Raw genomic sequence first — 19844 nt, 5'->3', positions numbered from 1 at the left:
AGGGAAGGTTATGGAGATGATCATCTTCAGTGCCATCATGTGTGTCATGGTTTAACCCCAGCCTACAATTACAGCACACAACCCCAACTCCACAACTTCTTATGCACCTGCAGCCTACCCACTGGTGGTATGAGAAGCAGAAAAGTTCTTGACTGTGTATGCTCTGCTCAGCAATAGTGTAAACATCTCTGTATTATCAGCACAGTTCCCAAACCAAATTCAAAGCATAGCCCTATACTAGATACTATGAAGAAAATTAATTCTATCCCAGCCAAAACTGGTACATTCTACATGCCTTATTCCATACCATTTATGTCATGCTTAGGTACCACTTTATCCAATAAACCTCATTAACCACTACCACCTTTCCCATCCTTTGATTTAATACACAGATATCATTCCCATGGTGTATGGACCACCCCTGTAAAATGTCCATAAAATGCCCCAGAATTGTCCACAGATATTCACAAAATGTCAGCTGAATTAATTTAGTCCATGACTTTGGGCTCCACCTGTTACAGTGGTCTCTCAGGACAGGAGAGATGGTATGTTGCATGGAGACATTGGGCACCAAAGCCAGGTCAAGTCAGGTCATTGCTGCACTTGCGCTGCTTGTAAGGCTTGTCCTCCACTGGTTCAGGTGGTTTCTACTACAGTAATTTCTGTAACATACAACTCAAATCACAGGTTACAACAATATGAAGTTTGAAGTTCCATTACAGTCTCCACCTCTTGCTCCTTTGGACCAGATCATAGGGTTTAATATTGCAATTAATTCCTCCCCTTGCCCTTGCACCAGCCGGGACTTCCTCACAAACTGCAGTCCCTTAGGGTTGTACCTGATCCAAGTAGAGCCTAATCTATGAGCCACAGTCTTTCCAGGGGTATAGACTTATCTGCAGCCACAGTCATTTTGAGGAGCACCTGCTCCAGCACAGCCTTACCCGTTGGCCACAACACCTTCAGAGATATGCCTCTCCAGTGTTGAGAGTCTCAAGCCTATACGAAGCACATAGGTGGTAAATGCTTTGCTAAAACAGTGGGCAAGCAAATAACTGGCAATCCAGACATGACACCATAAATACAGCACCAGAAGGGAACATGTGTGACTGGCACTTACCCAAGCTGACAGTTCAGTAAATCATTAATGTGCAGGCAGATATTGGAGGACTCACCATGAGATCATCATACCGATTTTATATATGTAATGGATGCCTAAACTTACTGTGAGAGAAAGGATTCTAGCATTTCAGTAGCCATTAATGTGTAGTAAAATGTCCTGATACCCAATTGTTTTAGAGTATGAGCACTGCAGTTCTTCAGGCTTTAAACCCTAAAATCAGTAAGGAACCTCAGCATTTTTCAGATAAAGATCTATTATGGAATTAGATGTTTTCTCATAACTGTAGGCCTTTAGTAGAAAATCTTAAGGTCATTTCTTTGTCTGCAAAACTCACACATCAGATCCGGTTTGGCTCCATCTAGAGACTGATTTACAAATTGACTGTGATACAGTCACCTGCCACGTCTCCACAGACCGTGTGTAAGAGACCAAAAGGTATGTGGAGTTGAGTACCTATATTTAATGCGTAAATTACTACGGGTTCTTAACCATGTGGCCTTTCCCAGCCACTCATAGAATGTGGACCCCACAAAACAGGCGTGCTTAAAAGGGCTTCTTTTTGTCAAAGTGAACTTTCAGAAAATGACCAAAACTTTCTGCAGAGGTGACAGCTTGACATGTGCTCTGATACATCCCACTTCATAGGTATTCAGCAACATCCAAACACATACATACAGGAACTGCATTTCACTTGCTGAAGGTTCCAGCCCGATGCTGGCAGCTTTTGGACGAGGGGCTGTTTTCTCTTCCCAACCAAAGCCTGCACTGGATGCAGTTTTAATGAAATTTCATGTAACTAATAGTAGTATTGCTGCATCTCAGTCTAAGCACAATTGTTTGAAATAAAACAATTTCAGCACTAGAGCAATTGCCTCTCCATAGCCTTCAGCTACTCTTAGCTTTGTACAGGGCGATTACCAGGAGGAACATTTCTACACTATGTTACTGCAGGAGCCTTTCTGTCTGATGGAGCTGTCAACGCCATTAACTCTGGCATCTCAATAGGATCCTGAAGGTCTTAAAGACCCAGTAGCTGCTCATACTGCTTCTGTACTACAAATACACAGGTTGAAGTTCAGCACTTCAAGAGGAGGCATAGCAGATGGTTAAGTGAGAGGAGTCCTTGGGAAAAATAATCTGCGGAGGGAGAACTTCATCATCCTGATTCCCTGCTGGAGAAAAGTCCTGCTTTTCTTCAGGGATACACAGACTTCTTCTACAGATTTCATTCCATTTCCCATGCAGAACAACTGCTACCCACACACATTTATCTATACTGTTCAAACACGTCATCTAAAAAATAGAAAAAATTGAATACTTTACTGTTGTTTTTTTCAGAAGTGACAGCTTATCATTGAGAAAAATATATATATTCACTTCAAAAGCTCAGCTTCTGAGCACAAGTTAAGTTTATTCCCATTGCAAAATCTTGTTTCAGGAATGCTCAGATTGAAAACATGATAAGAAACTAAATACTATAATCAAGATTTCCATTCTGAAAAGCACAATTCAGGCAGAAATAGCCCATTTGCTCAGCATGCATGTCTTGTGAAAGAGGAAAATAAAGCAGCAAGGGAATGAACAGAAACAGTCATCTCTGCATTTAACAAAATGCGCATTTAAATCTAACTACGTATAAATGTTTTCAGTGTAACATTATATACTAAGATTATATTTTAAAGTTCACTTGTTTGCGCCATCTCTTGATTTACAAGATCCATTCATTTTAGTTTATATTTTCCTCAGTACAACAACAATCTTCCAGAAAGTGCTAGTACAGCATTCAGAACAAAAACTCTGCAAATTTATCTCAGGTTTTGGCTTGCTACTCTGACACGACTGATTACTCAGCTAGATTACTTGAATAGTGGAGAATCAGTGGGCTTGGTGAAAAGAAGCATGTCAAGGGAAGGGATAGAAATTAAAGTGCTGCTGCATTCCCATTCCCTGCATTTTTCACAGCTTAAGTTTTCACAGAACCCAGGACTAAAAACTGTAAGAAAAGAAGCCAATTTAAATAAAAGCAGGTAGTAAGTAACTTTCAAAAGAGGTCCATGGTCATTTAAATATATGAAAAACAGCAGACCTAAGAGGGAGTCCAAGGATACAGCCCCTCTTATGTTCCAGCCCAACCCTCACTCCAACTGAAAACTCTGCTGCCTCAGACCTGGCTCTGGACCCAGTTCCTTTTGCAGATAGGTACTCAAATGGTTATCTAAAGCCTATCTGCTTGCTTAATCCTACAGGACTACCAGAGCCAAAACTGTCTCCTAAAATTCTCCTACTGTGCTTGTCCAGAGTAATGAACATTTTGGCAGGACAGAGAAAATCTCTGTATTTATATCAAGTCTAAATTTATTTAACATCTACAATAGATGTCTATAAACCAAAAGACACTCTAGCCAGTAGGATAACTCGGACCATATGTAATAAACACCGAGTTCAAAAGAAAGCATAACCATTACTCAGAAAATCTCGGCTTCTAAGAAGTGTAGGCCAGTTTTGATGCAGTCTGATATATGTGAATGTGAACCTACCTCAATCACCAAAAATTACTGAGTACACAGAGATGATCTCTTCCCAGGTAAGCATGCTAGACATTTTAAAAAGAGCACAGGCTATTTCCACCTTTCCAAGTACCTCTGAAATCCTGAGTCAGGGATTTATGTTCAAGATGACTAAATCCAGGACAGGATTTTGGAGGATGAGTGCCAACCCTGTCTGCAAGGATAGCTCAGCTGGGGAGTTGGAAGAGGGAGAGAGCAATCACAATGGTAGTTTCACAGGTGCATCTTGCCATTTGTGTCCATAGAGACCTGGTTTCACAGCCTCACTGGCACAAACCCCATTCCCAACCACAGCCACTGGCTCCCTGACACCACTCAGAGACTTCCTTCCAGGCTGCAGATTCCCCTCTCATTCCTGCAGGCTGAGTCTTGGCTCCATTACCAACCTGCCAGGTAACCCCTGGCAAGTCATGTTGTCTGTGTAGGTCTGTTCTCCAGCAGAGAGAAAAACATAGTACTGATATCAGTGATGAAGTACTTTAAAGTCTGCTAAGAAGGACGTTGCCACACAAAGGCTTTAGAAAAGGAAGCTGTAGGACAGTAGCTATAAACATTTTACCTTCATTTGGGAAAGCCAGGGACTGGAATCCAACAGAGTAGAAATGAACGCCGTAACAGCAGAAAGCCAGATGTTAGGACAGGGAGACTAGAAGGCAGTTAACTCAGTCCTCCCTCATAAGGTATTACAAACAAGCTAGCCTGGAAGTGTTGTTCAAAACATGTATTCTCTGGAGTTATTCATTTCATTCTACATTGACCAGGTTAATTTTTAGTTTTATACAGTAAGTAAAAGAAAATAAAAGGATTAAAGGAGTAGTAGAACTTTTGTCTACCAAGTTTCATGTCCTCAGGATACTTAAGAGCAGTAGTTTCAGACATAGCCGCAAGAAGAAAAACAGCAGAGATCATGCAGAAGCTTCAAAGAACCAGCAGACTCTAAACTGGCAAAGCAATCATGAAAACTAAACCATAATAATAATAAAAGTAACCTCGCCTACCAGTTAACACTTAAATCAGAGCTAAACCCCCCTCACTTTCAACACTTTGGGTTGTAAGTAAATGCAACACATCCTAGCTCCTTTAGTCTCCTAAAGAATGTTAAAGAACTAGACACTACTATATAATCAGTTTCATTTCTCCTTAATGCATAAAAAACACTTCCTATGACCAACTGTCACCCACTATTTGTGTTGCTTTCATTCCTGATGGCTTCTTCCACAAAAGGTGTGTGTGTGCATTAATAAATCATCTGTATAAAGAAAAGCCTCACCCAACTTTTCTTTCTCCTTTCACAAAATATATTGCAGTAGTAGTAGGAGGGGATAGGGAGAAAAAAGAAATCAGGTTAAAAAAGTAGTTAAAATTATATTAGGGCTGGTACAAAAAACTGCCAGCATCACAATCTGCTACGAGAACAAGTTAAACTTGTTCTTTTGCAGTTCAGTTGTGTTAAATGACACTTGGCAAAAGAAGTTGAAGGAAATAAAAAAGAAAGGTCTGTTTATCAAACTAAAACTACAGATGCTTAAAGCCTTCCCTGAATCCCATTTTCGTAGTTGTCTTTGTTCACTATATCCTATTTCTTCCTATCTTGAAGGCTCTGTTATAATGATGTGTGATATACAGTATTAGTAGCAAAAATTTAAACATGCATTGTGCTGAAATTATTAGGTACTACTGCAGTATTCTATCCATGAGATTCAGAGTGATCAGGACTTGAAAACTTCAATTGGATTTTACTCTGCAATAAAAAACAAACAAGAAGAGTATAATATTGTGGATAACAGACACCATCAGATATGGTAGAGTGTGGTAATCCCTGCACAGCCTAACAAAGTACAGTAGGAGTGGAAACGTGCCACGGGCTTCTTCCCCATATACACTCCATGGCCCTAAGACTGCACACTCCCCTGTTTCTTACTGTTTCCTCCACCCAAGTACCTACTTATTTCATAATGAAACATATTTGGTGCAATGAATAGTTTATATGAAGAAATACTTAGCAGATAAAAAAAAAACTGATAAAAACCCTGCTTTTTTTGAATTTTTTTATCTTTAGAAAAATAATTCAGGGGAAATTGCTTACAGCTCTCAACTTTGGAAATTTGCTCTTATTTGCAATATGACCCAGGTCACTAGTGCTCCTCGTTTTCATGGATCAGGCTAGAAATGGCTGGTGTCATCATCTACAGAGAGACTGAAAAAAGACAGGAGCTTTGTGTAGAAAATTGCTTCTGAACATCCTTGTTCCTTCTTAGCAAATTCATGAGCTCAGTACTTGATTTTTCAGCTTTCAGTCATGAAAAAAAGAATAGGAATAGTCATACCAAGATTAGGAACTTCACAAGAGAAAACTGGCACAAGCACATTGAAGATCCCTGGTGACACAGAAATTCCCACTACAACATACACCTAATGAAATTTGTTGAGCAGAACATTTCACTTGGGATTTGAGAGGCTAAAATTTTGTTCCCTCCTAATTTGACTGTTTGCAGATTTGTATTTGTCTGCTCTGCAGTTTCCTGATCTAAAATCAGGATCTCCTCTGTGCTTTAGACTTTGGCACAGCTTCAATAAGGAGTAACATGCAAAGATTTTCTTACAGTTCTGTGGAAAGGACAGTGTTCTTGAAACAGGGAGATGGAAAGAATGGTTTGAACAAAACCCATGTATCTGTGCAAGCAAACCAGTTGCTATATGAAGCAGAGATACCACTTTGCTTGCTGGGGTCTCAGAACTGACAGTAAACCCTGCTTCTCTGAAAAACACACAGGTCCCAGTCCTGAGGAGAGAGCTGTGCGATATGGATTCCAAATGGCTGAAGGAAGTAAAGCTCATAAAAGGTACTCAAAGCCCTACCATTCCTCTCCTGAGCATTATTTATACTGAGGTTCAGGTGAATTTAGTGCTGCATTAGCCCAAGTTCCCTTGTGAATCACATGAAACTCACTGCTGCCATTCTGAATTTCACTCTGACCCTTAAAACAAGTCTCTAACTTGTACCCCTCAAGTACCTGAAGAGCCTGCATTTAGTAACTTCTGCTGAGTAAGAAAGGCTCCCAAACTTCCCACAACAATCTCCTAGAAGTACAGCATGCGTTTCAAAGCAAGAAAAAAACCCAAACCTCGATTTAGAAATGACCGCTGACAAAGACTCTGGCACACCACTGGTTAAGTGTCTCATTGTTCTATTAAAATTGTTTGCTTAAAGCCAAGATTTATCTGGCTTCAATTTCAAGACATTTCATCCTATTATAGCTTCGTTACATCAAAGAATTCTCTTTTATCAAACTACTTTTCTCCATGGAGGTAATTATAGGTAGATACTCATTTCATAACCATGTCTGCCTTTCAAGTAAGCTCTCTGAGCATTACAAGGCATGTGCTTGATTTTTGGCACAAGAACTGGATACTGCATTTGGCACTAGTGTAAGCACTACTGGAACAAAAGTAGTATTACCTCCCCCATAGCATCTGATATTCCCTTTTTAATGCATCCAAGAATTGCATTTGGCCAAGTGGGAGCTTACGTTCAGCTGACTATCCATCATGTCTCCCAACTTTCTCTCAAAACACTGATTCTTGGGACAGGCTTCCATTCCGTTTCCAGCTGTATGACTTTACACTTGGTGATAGTGAAGCAGGCTGGACAAGCTGGACACCAGCAAAGAAAAGAACAGCAATTAACTGCAAAGCCTATAAACCTTCACATCCCTGAAAAATCTGTGAGTTGTTAGTGTTTCAAAGTCTCCTGCTGCTTCTCCAAAGGCTATTAGGTAAAGCTTCTGGCTTCAGTTCTGAGGGGAAAAGGAAGATGTTGGTCATTCTGAATGAGGATAAGAGTTCATAGAAATTTTATTCCAGAATGTGTCAGCAGCTGGCAGTTATGGACAGTGAGAAATCAACAGCATGTTCACAAGAACCTGAACTTTGTCACAGAATGTTGACAAAGGATCTGTATTATTTACTGTTTGGGGACCAAGTGCTTGTCTTTATTAGTTACATTTTTCACTCAAATTACCTCATAAATGCACTAAACTGTACTATTCATGCACTGAGTAAGCAGATCGTGCCTCATTTCCAGTGCAAATTCTGCCCTTAACTATTGGATCATGAACTGTTTCTGTAATTGCCTACTATGGGACATGCATGAAGAGTAACATTAAAACTCCTGAAAGCAATGCTGGTACAAAAGGTGATCAACTACACAGGGTTACCAGCTTAAAGAAAGCTATGCTTTTGTGCAAGTTCCCACACTACATATCAACATTTTGCAGCTGTTATTTGAAAGTGCATTTCAGAGACAGGTAAGGAAAACGAGTTGCTCAAGTACCCTAAAAACCAAACTACCTTTCTCCTAACTAACACTTCAGTGCATGTGCTCATTAAAACAAAATTCAGGACCTACGAGGCATTCTTATCAGGTCTTGTTTGTCTGACATGATTAACTTCACCAGCTAATCTTTTATTCTCTACAGCCATCATACAAAGTTTGCTATCCATTCGCACGGCTTCATTATATCCATGAAATCCTTTTCTGCTAAGAATATACTAAAACACATATATGAGTCAAAGGGAAATAACCAAGAACCTTGTAGCAAAGTGACAGAAGAACTCTACAAATTGAAACAAGGATACTGAAGTCAAAACAGAATCATAGAATGGTTAGGGTTGGAAAGGACCTTAAGATCATCTAGTTCCAACCCCTCTGCCATGGGCAGGGACACCTCATACTAAACCATATCACACAAGGCATCATCCAACCTGGTCTTGAACACTGCCAGGGATGGAGCATTCACAACCTCCCTGGGCAACCTATTCCAGTGCCTCACCACCCTAACAGGAAAGAATTTTCTCCATATACCCAATCTAAACTTCCCCTGTTTACATTTTAATCAGTTGCCCCTTGTCCTATCACTACAGTCCCTAATGAAGAGTCCCTCTCCAGCATCCCTATAGGCCCCCTTCAGATACAGAAAGGCTGCTATGAGGTCTCCCCGCAGCCTTCTCTTCTCCAGGCTGAACAGCTCCATCTTTCTCATCCTGTCTTCATACGGGAGGTGCTCCAGTCCCCTGATCATCCTTATGGCCCTCCTCTGGACTTGTTCCAACAGTTCCATGTCCTTTTTATGTTGAGGACACCAAAACTGCACACAATACTCCAGGTGAGGTCTCACAAGAGCAGAGTAGAGGGGCAGGATCACCTCCTTCGACCTGCTGGTCACGCTCCTTTTGATGCAGCCCAGGCTATGGTTGGCTTTCTGGGCTGCAAGTGCACACTGAAGCCAGCTCATGTTCATTTTCTCATCGACCAACACCCCCAAGTCCTTCGTCGCAGGGCTGCTCTGAATCTCTTCTTTGCCCAACCTGAAGCTGTGCCTGGGATTGCTCTGACCCAGGTGTAGGACCTTGCACTTGGCATGGTTAAACTTCGTAAGGTTGGCATCAGCCCACCTCAGAAGCGTGTCAAGGTCCCTCTGGATGGCATTCCTTCCCTCCAGGGTATCAACTGAACCACACAGCTTGGTGTCATCGGCAAACTTGCTGAGGGCGCACTCAATCCCACTGTCCGTGTCACCGACGAACATGTTAAACAAGACCGGTCCCAGCACTGATCCCTGAGGGACACCACTCATTACTGGTCTCTAACTGGACATTGAGCCATTGATCACAACTCTGTGTGCAGCCACCCAGCCAGTTCTTTATCCACCGAGTGGTCCATCCATCAAATTGATGTCTCTCCAATTTAGAGACAAGGATGTCGTGTGGGACAGTGTCAAATGCTTTACACAAGTCCAGGTAGATGACATCAACTGCTCTGCCCCGTCCGTCAGTTCCGTAATCCCATCACAGAAGGCCACCAAATTGGTCAGGCAGGATTTCCCGTTAGTGAAGCCATGCTGGCTGTCACCCAGCACCTTGTTGATTTTCATGTGCCTTAGCATGCCTTCCAGGAGAATCTGCTCCAAGATTTTGCCAGGCACAGAGGTGAGACTGACTGGTCTGTAACTCCCTGGGTCATCCATTTTCCCTTTCTTGAAAATGGGGGTTATATTTCCCTTTTTCCACTCGTTGGGAACTTCACCCGACTGCCATGATTTTTCAAATATGATGGACAGTGGCTTAGCAACCTCATTTGCCAGCTCCTTCAGGACCCACGGATGGATTTCATCAGGTCCCATGGACTTGTGCACATTCAGGTTCTTAAGATGCTCTTGAACCAGATCCTCTCCTACAGTGGGCCCTAGGTCTTCACAGTCCCTGCATCTGCCTTCCAAGACTTGGGTGGTGCAGTCAGGGCCTTTGCCAATGAAGACTGAGGCAAAGAAGGCCTTCAGAACCTCAGCCTTCTCCAAATCCTGTGGAGCCAGTTCTCCTGAGAGCTTCTTGAGGGGGCCTACATTGTCCCTAGTCTGTTTTTTATTTGCTACGTACCTGTAGAATCCGTCATCCTTAATATCCCTAGTCAGGCTCAATTCTAACTGGGCCTTGGCTTTCCTAACCTGGTCCTTAGCTTCCCAGACAACATCCCTTTACTCTTTCCAGGCCACCTGTCCCTGCTTCCACCTTTTATAAGCCTCTTTTTTCCTTTGAATTTTCCTCAGTAGCTCCTTATCCATGCAAGGAGGTCTCCTGGCCCTCCTGCTGCACTTCCTTCTAGGTGGGATGCAACACTCCTGAGACTGTAGCAGGTGATCCTTGAATATCAACCAAGACTCTTGTGCCTCCCTGCCTTCTAGGGCTATATCCCATGGAACCTTACTAAGCAGGTTTCTGAAGAGGCCAAATTCTGCTCTCTTGAAGTCCAGTGCAGTGAGCTTGCTGCACGCTCTCCTTGTCAGCTCCTCTATTACTTCTCAGATACATCAATTTCATTGCCCGCTGGTGCAGTTTTAAGCTGAAAGGAGTCGGACTACTCTTATAAGATCACAACATAGAAACTGGGGTATCCTATTAAATAGTACAAAGTTATTATAATTTTCACCATTTCTTTTCCCCTCATCCAGCAACTTTATGGAAATTTACCTGTTGATCAGTCTGCTTATCACTCTAAAAGAGATGCCTAACAAATTAAGTAGTTTCATGGTTCTCATTCACTCATTAAGCCCTTTCCAAGCATGTATCAGTAGTCCAGTTACTTGCACTGAGTAACTGTAAGGAACTGCCAAGTTCTTCTCACTTGGCAGTTACCTTAAAGGGACAAAGGTGTTGGCGCTTTCATACTTAAGACAGAATCTGTATTACCAGATTTCGGAGCTCAAGTCAGAGTTGTCACTTCAGGTTTCAGAATTCAGTTGTTCCAAGGATCTGGAAACCCTCCAGTGTCCAAACACATTAACCAAAAAAACCACACCCACTATTTTCAGTTAAGCCCCTATCATAACTGGCAATTATTTAAAATCAAAATTAGCTTTTGGCAAGCTTTATTAGCTTTTGTGCAAATTGGAACAAAATTATCGATGCCAGTGATTTTTAAGTGTACATCCTTCACTACTAAACTATGTAAATACAGCCTGCCTGCCACTGAGAAAACCTTGTCAGAGCAGAGGCAGCTTGTTGAGCTCTTGAACCAAACCCCTCATCATCAGGCTAAGGCTCCATCACTTAGGCGTTCACAACACGAGCAGTCAACCTAAACAAAGTTGAATTACATGTTTTACCAGTCCCTGGGTTTCTAATGTGTACTCTGCCAGACCTGCATGCACAATATCAACAACTGTCCCTACCCTCATCAATCCCATAGTCTCCACTTCTGCAATATCTGAAATAAAACACCGCAAACAAATATAAAGTGGAGTAATTATTTACAATGTGGAAAAATGCTGCTATTTCGTGAAGTGCTTTGGGTTTCCTCTGGTAAAAAAAATACCTGAAGATGTTCAGATCTGGAAGGAATTAGTCAAGATCATGATTTTAAATGAAGAACTGATTTACCTCTTCTTTGCATAGCTTCCTGGTATACTACAACCACACAGGAATCCTGCCCACTCAATAGCACACAGCTCAGTCATCTGCTGTACTTTTAATCACAACAAAGTAACTGCTGCCACCCTAAGCCTAATGTGTTACTTGCACAAATCCTTCCACATTTTTTTCCTTCAAATGAAGGTGAAAGAATATTATCCATACACTCTTACTTCAAACTACATATGGTTCTTTGAAACAGGTTATTCCGAAGTTAACTTAGCAACTACCTCCACAAGAGCATCACAAAACGAAACCAATCGAGACAACACTGTTTTGTGCAAGATGGTTTTATTAACAGACCAAAGTTTGCATCTGGGCATCTGAATCTGAAATGGAAAAAAAAAGTATTATTAGACACATGTAAATCTGAAGCTATTTTGGCCACACAAAGAATTAACACATTTCTACAGTTCATCATTTGGGCTGAAACCACTAATTTTGTTTAACTGAATTTAAGATTTCAATAGCCTTGCAGACAATAACTAACATCTCTTCACTCAAAATTCAAGTGCCAGAACTACAGAATAAATATTTCTGCTTTGAACTATTGGTAACTATTTTCCTATTTGTCTACAAGCTTAACAGAGGGAACTCAATATTTAAAGACATACTAAAGCACTGTGAGTATTCTAACTTTTGTGGCAGGGTAACTATTTTCATCACATTTTATGGACTGTCTACATACAAAAATGAAAGTCAAAAAGACTTAAGACCAGCTCCCATAAAATTTGCTTGAGAAGGAATGAAATTCAGCATTTTGCCAATACTTGATACCAAATTTTGACAATCCAGTAATACGCTGTTTTTCACAATCTATATGAACAAATTGGTACTGGATGTCTTTTTATTTTTTAAATTTAAGACTGTCACTTAAATGTAAAATTAAGACAAACAGCAGGAAACCATCTACATATAGGGAAGAGGAATACTTACCTTTAGAACTGACAGTACAGAGTATTACCACTACTTTAGCTGCCCATTGCCTCAGTAGAAACTACAACATTCTCCTATTTTCTATGTGTAGGTTATTTGTATTCCGGACACGTACTCTATTTGGAACAGTAGGAAAACAGTGGGAATATAAAGTGCAGGAGACAAGATCAGTTTTCTTAGCTTTATACCAGAGGTCTGTTTGTTTGCAGTCCAAGCAGCCAACTGCTTGTAAGCACGAAGTAAGAAACTGCAAGGTCACTTCCTAAATGGAAAGACAGATTAAAGCCCTGATATCTACTACCTACATGGGAAGTTGAGCTAGAAGTCCAATGAAAAACACAAGCAATCAGCTGAATATCTGTAGTTTCTCTGCCAAAACATTACTACTCTCACACTGCAGTAATGAATTAGACATTGCAGTAGTGAATTAGAAGCTTCCTTCCTGTAGGAAGGGAAGAAACCCCTAAAGACCACGAGCATACTTCTGATGTTTGGCAGTGAAGAGTGAGGAGAAAGGATCCACAGACAGAAAAGCTGCAGGTTTTCAATTAAAAACAGCAGTTTCCATCTTATGCTCAGAAACCAGACAAGAGAATGAAGTGAAAGTAGCTTAGCTCAATCTTGGTTACAACGTCTCATGCTAACTTAAGGGAAACATCTGCTGCTATTGAACTTTTTTAAGAGTCTATGCCACCAGCAGCAAGATTTCTACAAGAAAGCTAGTGTAAGTAACATATTTCCTCAAGCATCAAGTATTACAGCAATTCTGCTTCTCAATGTTGCCCACTTCTTCCCAGAGTTGAGCTAAAAAGCTTTACAAGAACACTGTCCCTGGTAAACAGCTATTTTCCCAAGCACAAGTTTCCATGTGCCATGTAACCAAGTGCTTTAAAACTGCTGCTTCACAGATAGAGCCAACAAAGCAGCATGCAAGAAGCCTGAGGGAGCACAAACTGAGAAAGAACAACCTACAGAAAAGCTTCAAGGAAAAAAAAAAAGCTGCCAGGCAAATGAAAGATATTTCATACGTTTCCTTTAGCTCCTCGGACAGACAGCAGACCTTCATAAGCTTAACTTGCTCTGTCTGCCCTGTTGGCTATAAAGACTTAAAACAACCTTTCAAAAAATCGTATTTCTGAGAACTCCCACAAACAGCAACTGCACCTGTTTTAGGCTGTAAAGTCACATCACTACCCACTGTTTTTTTATTAACCAACACTCTGGAAGTTACGAATTCCTAAGTAAACTGCACATCTTATTTTGAAAAAAACACACACCCTCTAAAACAAGCAAGCAAACAAACAACACAACACCCCCAAACCCAAAACAAACCAACCAAAATCCTTTCCTTGGGGAAGACTCGGTCTTTATTATTCTTTCCACGCATTCCAACACAACGAAGTTTTCCTAAATTCCAGCACAGCTGTCATACCACAAAGGCATTTATTCTTGATTGAAAATAAGATATGGGCAACACCAAAGCTACTCTGGTGTGTAAAGAGAGTGGAAAAGTCAATGAGAAGTATGAGAACTAAAGAAAAAAAATAGTTTTAGCTTTGAATGGCAGACTTCTCATCAAAGCAGGAACAGCAGAATGACAACAGCAGATGGCAACACAGATTGTCTGAACTAGATACTAACTTCAGGACTCAGCCATCACCGTCAAACTGCTTTAAGTATTAATGAACCCTCCTATTTCTAAAGGGTAGACTATTCAAATGGGCAAATTAGACTTTCAAAATTACCACCTTGGTTATGTTAACATGAAAGCTTAAACTGAATCATTCTGAAGCTTGAAGAAGCTGAAAATTTCTATCATTAATATGGTCTAAATTGGTAATTTAATTTATCCCAGTTCTGAACAGGTTTTTAGAGCAGAAATCAGACAATCTGAAAAAAAAAAACAAAAACGAAACCCCAAACCCAAACCAAAAGCCTCACCACTTGCAATCATAAGGCTTTGATTATATTGAGAATTCATTAGTGAGAGCTGAAAATTTTTGCAGAGATCAAGGCTTCTCATCATAAAACCCAAATAAGTTTTAAAACAAGTTATGGGTGAAATTAAAAGTTATTGGTAATATTTAAATTTCCTAAACATACCACCTATAAAGAAGATTTAACCTCTTCACAAATGTTTTAAGCTTTAGTAAGATTTTAAAAATAAAGTAGAACACTATTGTCCAAGTAGCTTTATACTGTAGGTATCATCCAAGCATGAGTGAGTATGTATTAAACCTGAACGTTCAGTCAGTAACGGCAGCAGCCTACACAGCAGAGATGGAACAATGGATAGTAATAACCTTTGGTAACAGCTCACCATTAGTTCATCCTCCTTATGAGTCTGTTGATCTGGTCTTCTCTGTTACCAGCATCCCCACCTTCCACGAAGTGGATAGTTTTCTTCTTCATTCCACCCCGAGGAGAGGATAACTTGAAGGGCCAAAGGAAGTTGTTCACAACTTTGAAGTTCTTGCCAACAGTGTAAATTTCATGGATCACATCTTCCATGCAGATGATACCAAGTTTTCCTAAAATTCAGAATGTTGCTTTCAGAAAGGCTACAGAGCCACTGGTCAATAACAAGCTACAAATTATCACACCATTACAGTCATACCTACTTATTTGATAAGCTTCAGGAAGTCAGAAAGCACCCACCCTATCATGACACCCATTCAATTCAAATGGCTTAGCTGCAGCCAACTCAGGATTACTTAGTTGTTAGATTTGGCAAGAGGCACCAATTTCAACTGCTGAGTATTTGTTGCCAGCAATGAAAGAACAACAAAACCAAGCCCCACTTAGTGAATCTTAGGAAAAGACTGTGTTCTCTGAAGAAAAGCTAGATTAAATACACTTAAACCACAGTTATGTGTAGCTCAGGGAAATTCGCTGAACTACTTATTCGGTTGAACAATGCAACACATATTTCATTAATGCCTTTCCAGAGTCTTCAGTGACAAGTCATCTTCAGTGACAAGCTCATAAGAAAAGCTATTATAGCATAATGCTTCTACCCTCAGAGCCTGATTATCTGTTGCATTGGAAAAGGAACAAATGTGACAGTCTAGTATGAACTGATACACAATCAACTACCAAAAACTGGAGACATGCCCGCCTGCTTTCACTCCTAGCAGGACTGGAAAAGAAGAAGCCTCCTAGAGCAGTCTATTTCTTGACAACTGACCATCACACTTCATTTTAACCTAATACACTAATCACTTTTACGAGCTAGTTCTTCTGACAGGAAGTTTTAGAAGTCCATCTACCAGACCACAGAATAGTTCAGTTGGAAAGGACCTCAAGATGACCTAGTTCCAACCCCCCTGCCATTGGCAGGGACACCTCACTAAACCACGTCACCCAAGGCTCTGTCCAACCCGGCCCTGAACACTGCCAGGGATGGAGCATTCTCCACGTCTTTGGGTAGCCTGTTCCAGTGCCTCACCACCCTCACAGTAAAGACCTTTTTCCTTATACCTAACCTGAACCTCCCCTGTGTAAGTTTCAACCCACTACGGTTCCTGATGAAGAGTTCCTCTCCGGCATCCAAACAATATCTAATATTGAGACCTCAAAGCTATCTACGATGGGTTTCTTTCCTCCTGCAGCACCTTTTCGTTACTGAAAGATCTACTGACCTATTAAAGGTCAAGGCGCTTACATTTAAAATTACAAATTTAAAATGCTAAAATTTGATTCTTTACACTGGTTTCAAATACTTTGTAATGAAAGCTACTTCCAGCTTGCTCTGTATTAAGCTGTTAAGAAAGAAGGAGAGATTAACCAACCACTACTATTCACCAGAGACAATAAGGACAGCTGTCCATCTTCACATTAATGATCCAAATAATGCAACAAGTTGTTGGTTTCTTTTTTGTTAAGTGAAGCACTATTTACCAAGGCGTTTCTGGATCAGGGAATTATCAGTAAGAGCAATGCGCTGCTTGTTGATCTTGCCATAACCACGCTTGTAGATCAGTTCATGCACAGACTTCAGATTGGGATAACTGGAACAGTCAATTAAAAAATAATCAGAAACAAATTGTAAGTCTTTGCAAGCCACACTCCAAGTTAACATCCCTGAATGAAACTTCCGTAACAAACAATTTAAGATCAATTCAGCATGTTCCACATGTAAACAGAAAAGCAAGCAAAGCAAATCTGCCTCACACCAAGTTCCCAAGGACGCCAGTATGAGAGTGGATCTCATCTAGCAAGGATCACCTTTTAAAGCACTGCCTTAATCATGCTTTCAATTCAAAGCACACAGAAGATGGAAAAAGATTTAACATAAAGAAAACCTGCAAGTATAGTGCAGCAAAATGCAAAAGACACCAATTTGTCAAAACTGGCCATTTCACTCACCCCCATGCAATATAGGGTTCAACAATCCGCAGCATGTTGATAGAAGCTTTGTTGAGTTTTACAAATGTGCCATTGAAAATCTGACGCAGGCGAAGCAGCTGTAGCACCTTGCGGACTTTGGGGCTGACACCATTGGTGCTGGAGAACATAGGAAAAAAAGCCTCAGTTATCTACATTCCAGAAAACACTAAGTATCAGTTTAGAAACAATTACATTATTTCCATATGAAATACATCACTATTTTACCAATTACACAAAGCAAACTTAGTAAATTATTTCTATGCATTTCAGTATTAAAACCTTGGAAATAAGCATTACACTGAAATCATTTACAACTATCCTTGTGCTCTCCCTGAACATAAATTCTTCCATTCGCACCTTTTGTTAGTTTCCTACAATACTTTGCCAGAGGAGTTAAACACTTCAAACAAAGCCTGCAGAATGATACAGAATAATGGCATATAATTTTATCAAAATTAACGCAAAACAGAGCAACTGTCTGCATGTATCTGTAGCCTTGCTCCCTTCTTAAAAATCAGGGATTCCTAAAGACAGAAGACAGACAACGTAATAATTCTGCACTTAGCTAAATAAGCCTCTCGTGCATGTACAACATCCTGACAACAACTTTCCAAGCCACTAGTGGCATATTTGATTTGATTTATATATTTAAGCCCTCAAAATAGACAGATAGCAGGAAAGCCAATTTCAGTGACTTTAAACATGAAATTGTTTACATCTGCATTTAATCTTACCCTCTTATCCTGATTACAAATGCCAGCTTTGGTTCTGCTGGAACATAGTAGTTGCCAGCTTTTCGGGCCATCCTGGCCATGCGGATCTCCTGCCGATACATGTGTCTGTACTCCTTGTGGTAGGCCTGGGCTCTGGCATAGATCAGTTTTCGTTGTGCCTTACGGAACTGCAATGCATTCGAAAATTACTTAAGATTTTAAAGTATCTTTTAACACATGGAAATCACCTTCAAATACTGTGGCATATTCTAGAGATTACCACAAATAGCACAGATTAAAGGAACATCTGCCTACATCACGGAGTTTAGAATCACCCTCAGTCATATTCTAGAGAGCCTGGAAGACTGTTACACAGCACTGCTGCTTTACCTTCAGCAGTGTTATATGTCAAGCTTACCCTCACAAAAGTAATATATCTCTTGCCTTGCAAAAAACTAACTTTAATCTTACAAACAGTATGTTTTGTCTTTACTCTCTCCAGAACTGGCCTTTTTATGGATGAAGAAAAAGACACTGTAGTCCCAAACGTTAAGAAAATACCAACATGCTAGACTTAAATGCTGCAAACTTCTGCACTGCTCTGTATCAGCAGTAGTAGCTGGTATTTCAGAAAATGAACAGTTCCAGTTAAAAAGCCATGAAATAGTCACCTTTTTTATAGCCAAAATCTTCTTCTGACGTTTGGCTTTCAAAGCTGCATAAGCCTGCCGTTTCTTCAGCAGGCTTTCCGGTACAGATGGCACCTTCTTTGCTCTAAATGAAAACAGACAAAAAAAAACAAAGAAAACAAATTCCTTTTAGCCAATTTGAAGAAACTGGGCTTTAAAGCTATACATAACATACAATCAGTCAATGCAAACTCTTAACATAACGTGCATATAGCCCTCACTGCCTTAAGCCAGCTCACTAACATATCTTCCTTGCTCCCCCTGTTACCAGGCCTTCATGCAGCCTGAACAGCTCACCTTCTACACAAGACAAAGCACTCTGACACACCAGCTGTTGAGCTGCCCAGAACAGTAATGACTGAGACCACTTGAGTGATAAGAAGCGTTACCCCTACTTTGCTACAATTTGCAGTAAAAGTCTGTTGCAAGCACATCTCTTTCAGATTAACCTTTCAATTGGTGCTTTAAGAGAAAAACTAGGTTAATACAAATTTACTTCACAGGACTTCAAACTTACTCAAGTTTTTAAACTCTCAGATGTAACAAAACTTGCAAGATCAGTGTTTCTAGAGCCATAATTACCCGTGAGGGCTCGCACCCTCAGCGCACCCGGCTATGACTTCCTACTTGAGCCACACACCCCTCCCCGGAGCCGGCGCAGCACTGACCGCCCGCCCGCAAAGCCGGGAGAAGCTATACGGGCCCAGGTCCCTCATCACGGAAGCGGTGCTTGGGGGCCAGCTCTCCCACCCCACTTCACCGAGGGCCGGCGGGGCTACAACCGCTGCATGCGGAAGAGACAGGACCAGCAGCGGCTCCATCCCGCCGAGCTAGACCCTATCCTCTTGCCGCTCCCAGACCCAAGTCATTTATGCCCGTCCCGCGCCTCCAGCGGAGGCCTAGCAACCGGAGAGCGGTAGACAGCGCCTCGGTGGCGCGGACAGGGAACAAGCAAAGCCACAGCCGCCGATGGCGGCGGATTATCCTAGGCCTAAACAGCCACTTACTCCTTCTCCGCCATGATCAGCGCCGGAAGAGAGAGGCCGGGAGCATGCGCAGGCCGAACTTAACCAGCCCGCCTGCGCAAGGCAGGGCCCTCGGCGCCGCAGGACCCCGAGTTCGGGCGCCCGCGGCGATGCCTGGCCGCGGTGCGAGCGCCGGTCTGGTCGTCGACCACTTGAGGTAAGAGCGCCTGGGTGGCGCCCGGCGGGGCGGGACTGTCGGTATTTCGGGCCGGCGGGAGCTGGTCCGCCGGCCAGTATAGCCTTCCCCGCAGGAGGCTGTGAAAACTTGCAGTGCTGCGGCTGCTAGGCGTCTCCTGTCTCCTATTCCAGCCTGAGAACCTGAGCTGAAAGCCTGTAGGATGGGCTTTACCATCCTGGCTGAAATAGAGTCACAGACTGGTTTGGGTTGGAAGGGACCTTCATGATCATCTAATTCCAGCCCCAAGGCAGGGACACCT

At 41.6% G+C, this 19844-nt stretch overlaps 1 protein-coding gene across 2 annotated transcripts; it reads right to left on the bottom strand.

Moving 5' to 3' along the window:
• Window positions 1-11929: 11929 nt before the first annotated feature.
• RPL7 (ribosomal protein L7) lies at window positions 11930-19544 on the bottom strand. Of its 2 annotated transcripts, none has more exons than XM_062633189.1 (7): window positions 19390-19544; window positions 18365-18467; window positions 17715-17881; window positions 16960-17097; window positions 16492-16601; window positions 14912-15122; window positions 11930-14039 (listed from the first exon to the last, which is right to left on the bottom strand). In XM_062633189.1, the coding sequence occupies exons 1-6, from the start codon at window positions 19401-19403 to the stop codon at window positions 14914-14916; spliced, it is 741 nt and encodes a 246-aa protein (XP_062489173.1). In that variant the 5' UTR covers window positions 19404-19544; the 3' UTR covers window positions 11930-14039; window positions 14912-14913. The 2 variants fall into 2 exon arrangements, with proteins under 2 accessions (XP_062489173.1, XP_062489172.1); XM_062633188.1 differs by having other exon boundaries at window positions 11930-11984.
• Window positions 19545-19844: the final 300 nt, after the last annotated feature.

Source organism: Pezoporus occidentalis, unplaced genomic scaffold (genome assembly GCF_034315485.1).
Source record: "Pezoporus occidentalis ecotype Australia unplaced genomic scaffold, CSIRO_AGI_Poc_V1 ctg4, whole genome shotgun sequence".
Classification (NCBI taxonomy): Eukaryota; Metazoa; Chordata; class Aves; order Psittaciformes; family Psittacidae; genus Pezoporus; species Pezoporus occidentalis.
Note: the sequence above shows the minus strand (reverse complement) of the source record. Positions and strands in the feature narration are given on the sequence as shown.

Coding starts and splice junctions, on each gene's coding strand:
- RPL7 (XM_062633189.1), bottom strand. Junction 16,602..16,959: donor GAACCCTATATTGCATGGGG/GTGAGTGAAATG, acceptor TGACTGTTCCAG/TTATCCCAATCTGAAGTCTG. Junction 15,123..16,491: donor CCTGATCCAGAAACGCCTTG/GTAAATAGTGCT, acceptor TCTGAATTTTAG/GAAAACTTGGTATCATCTGC.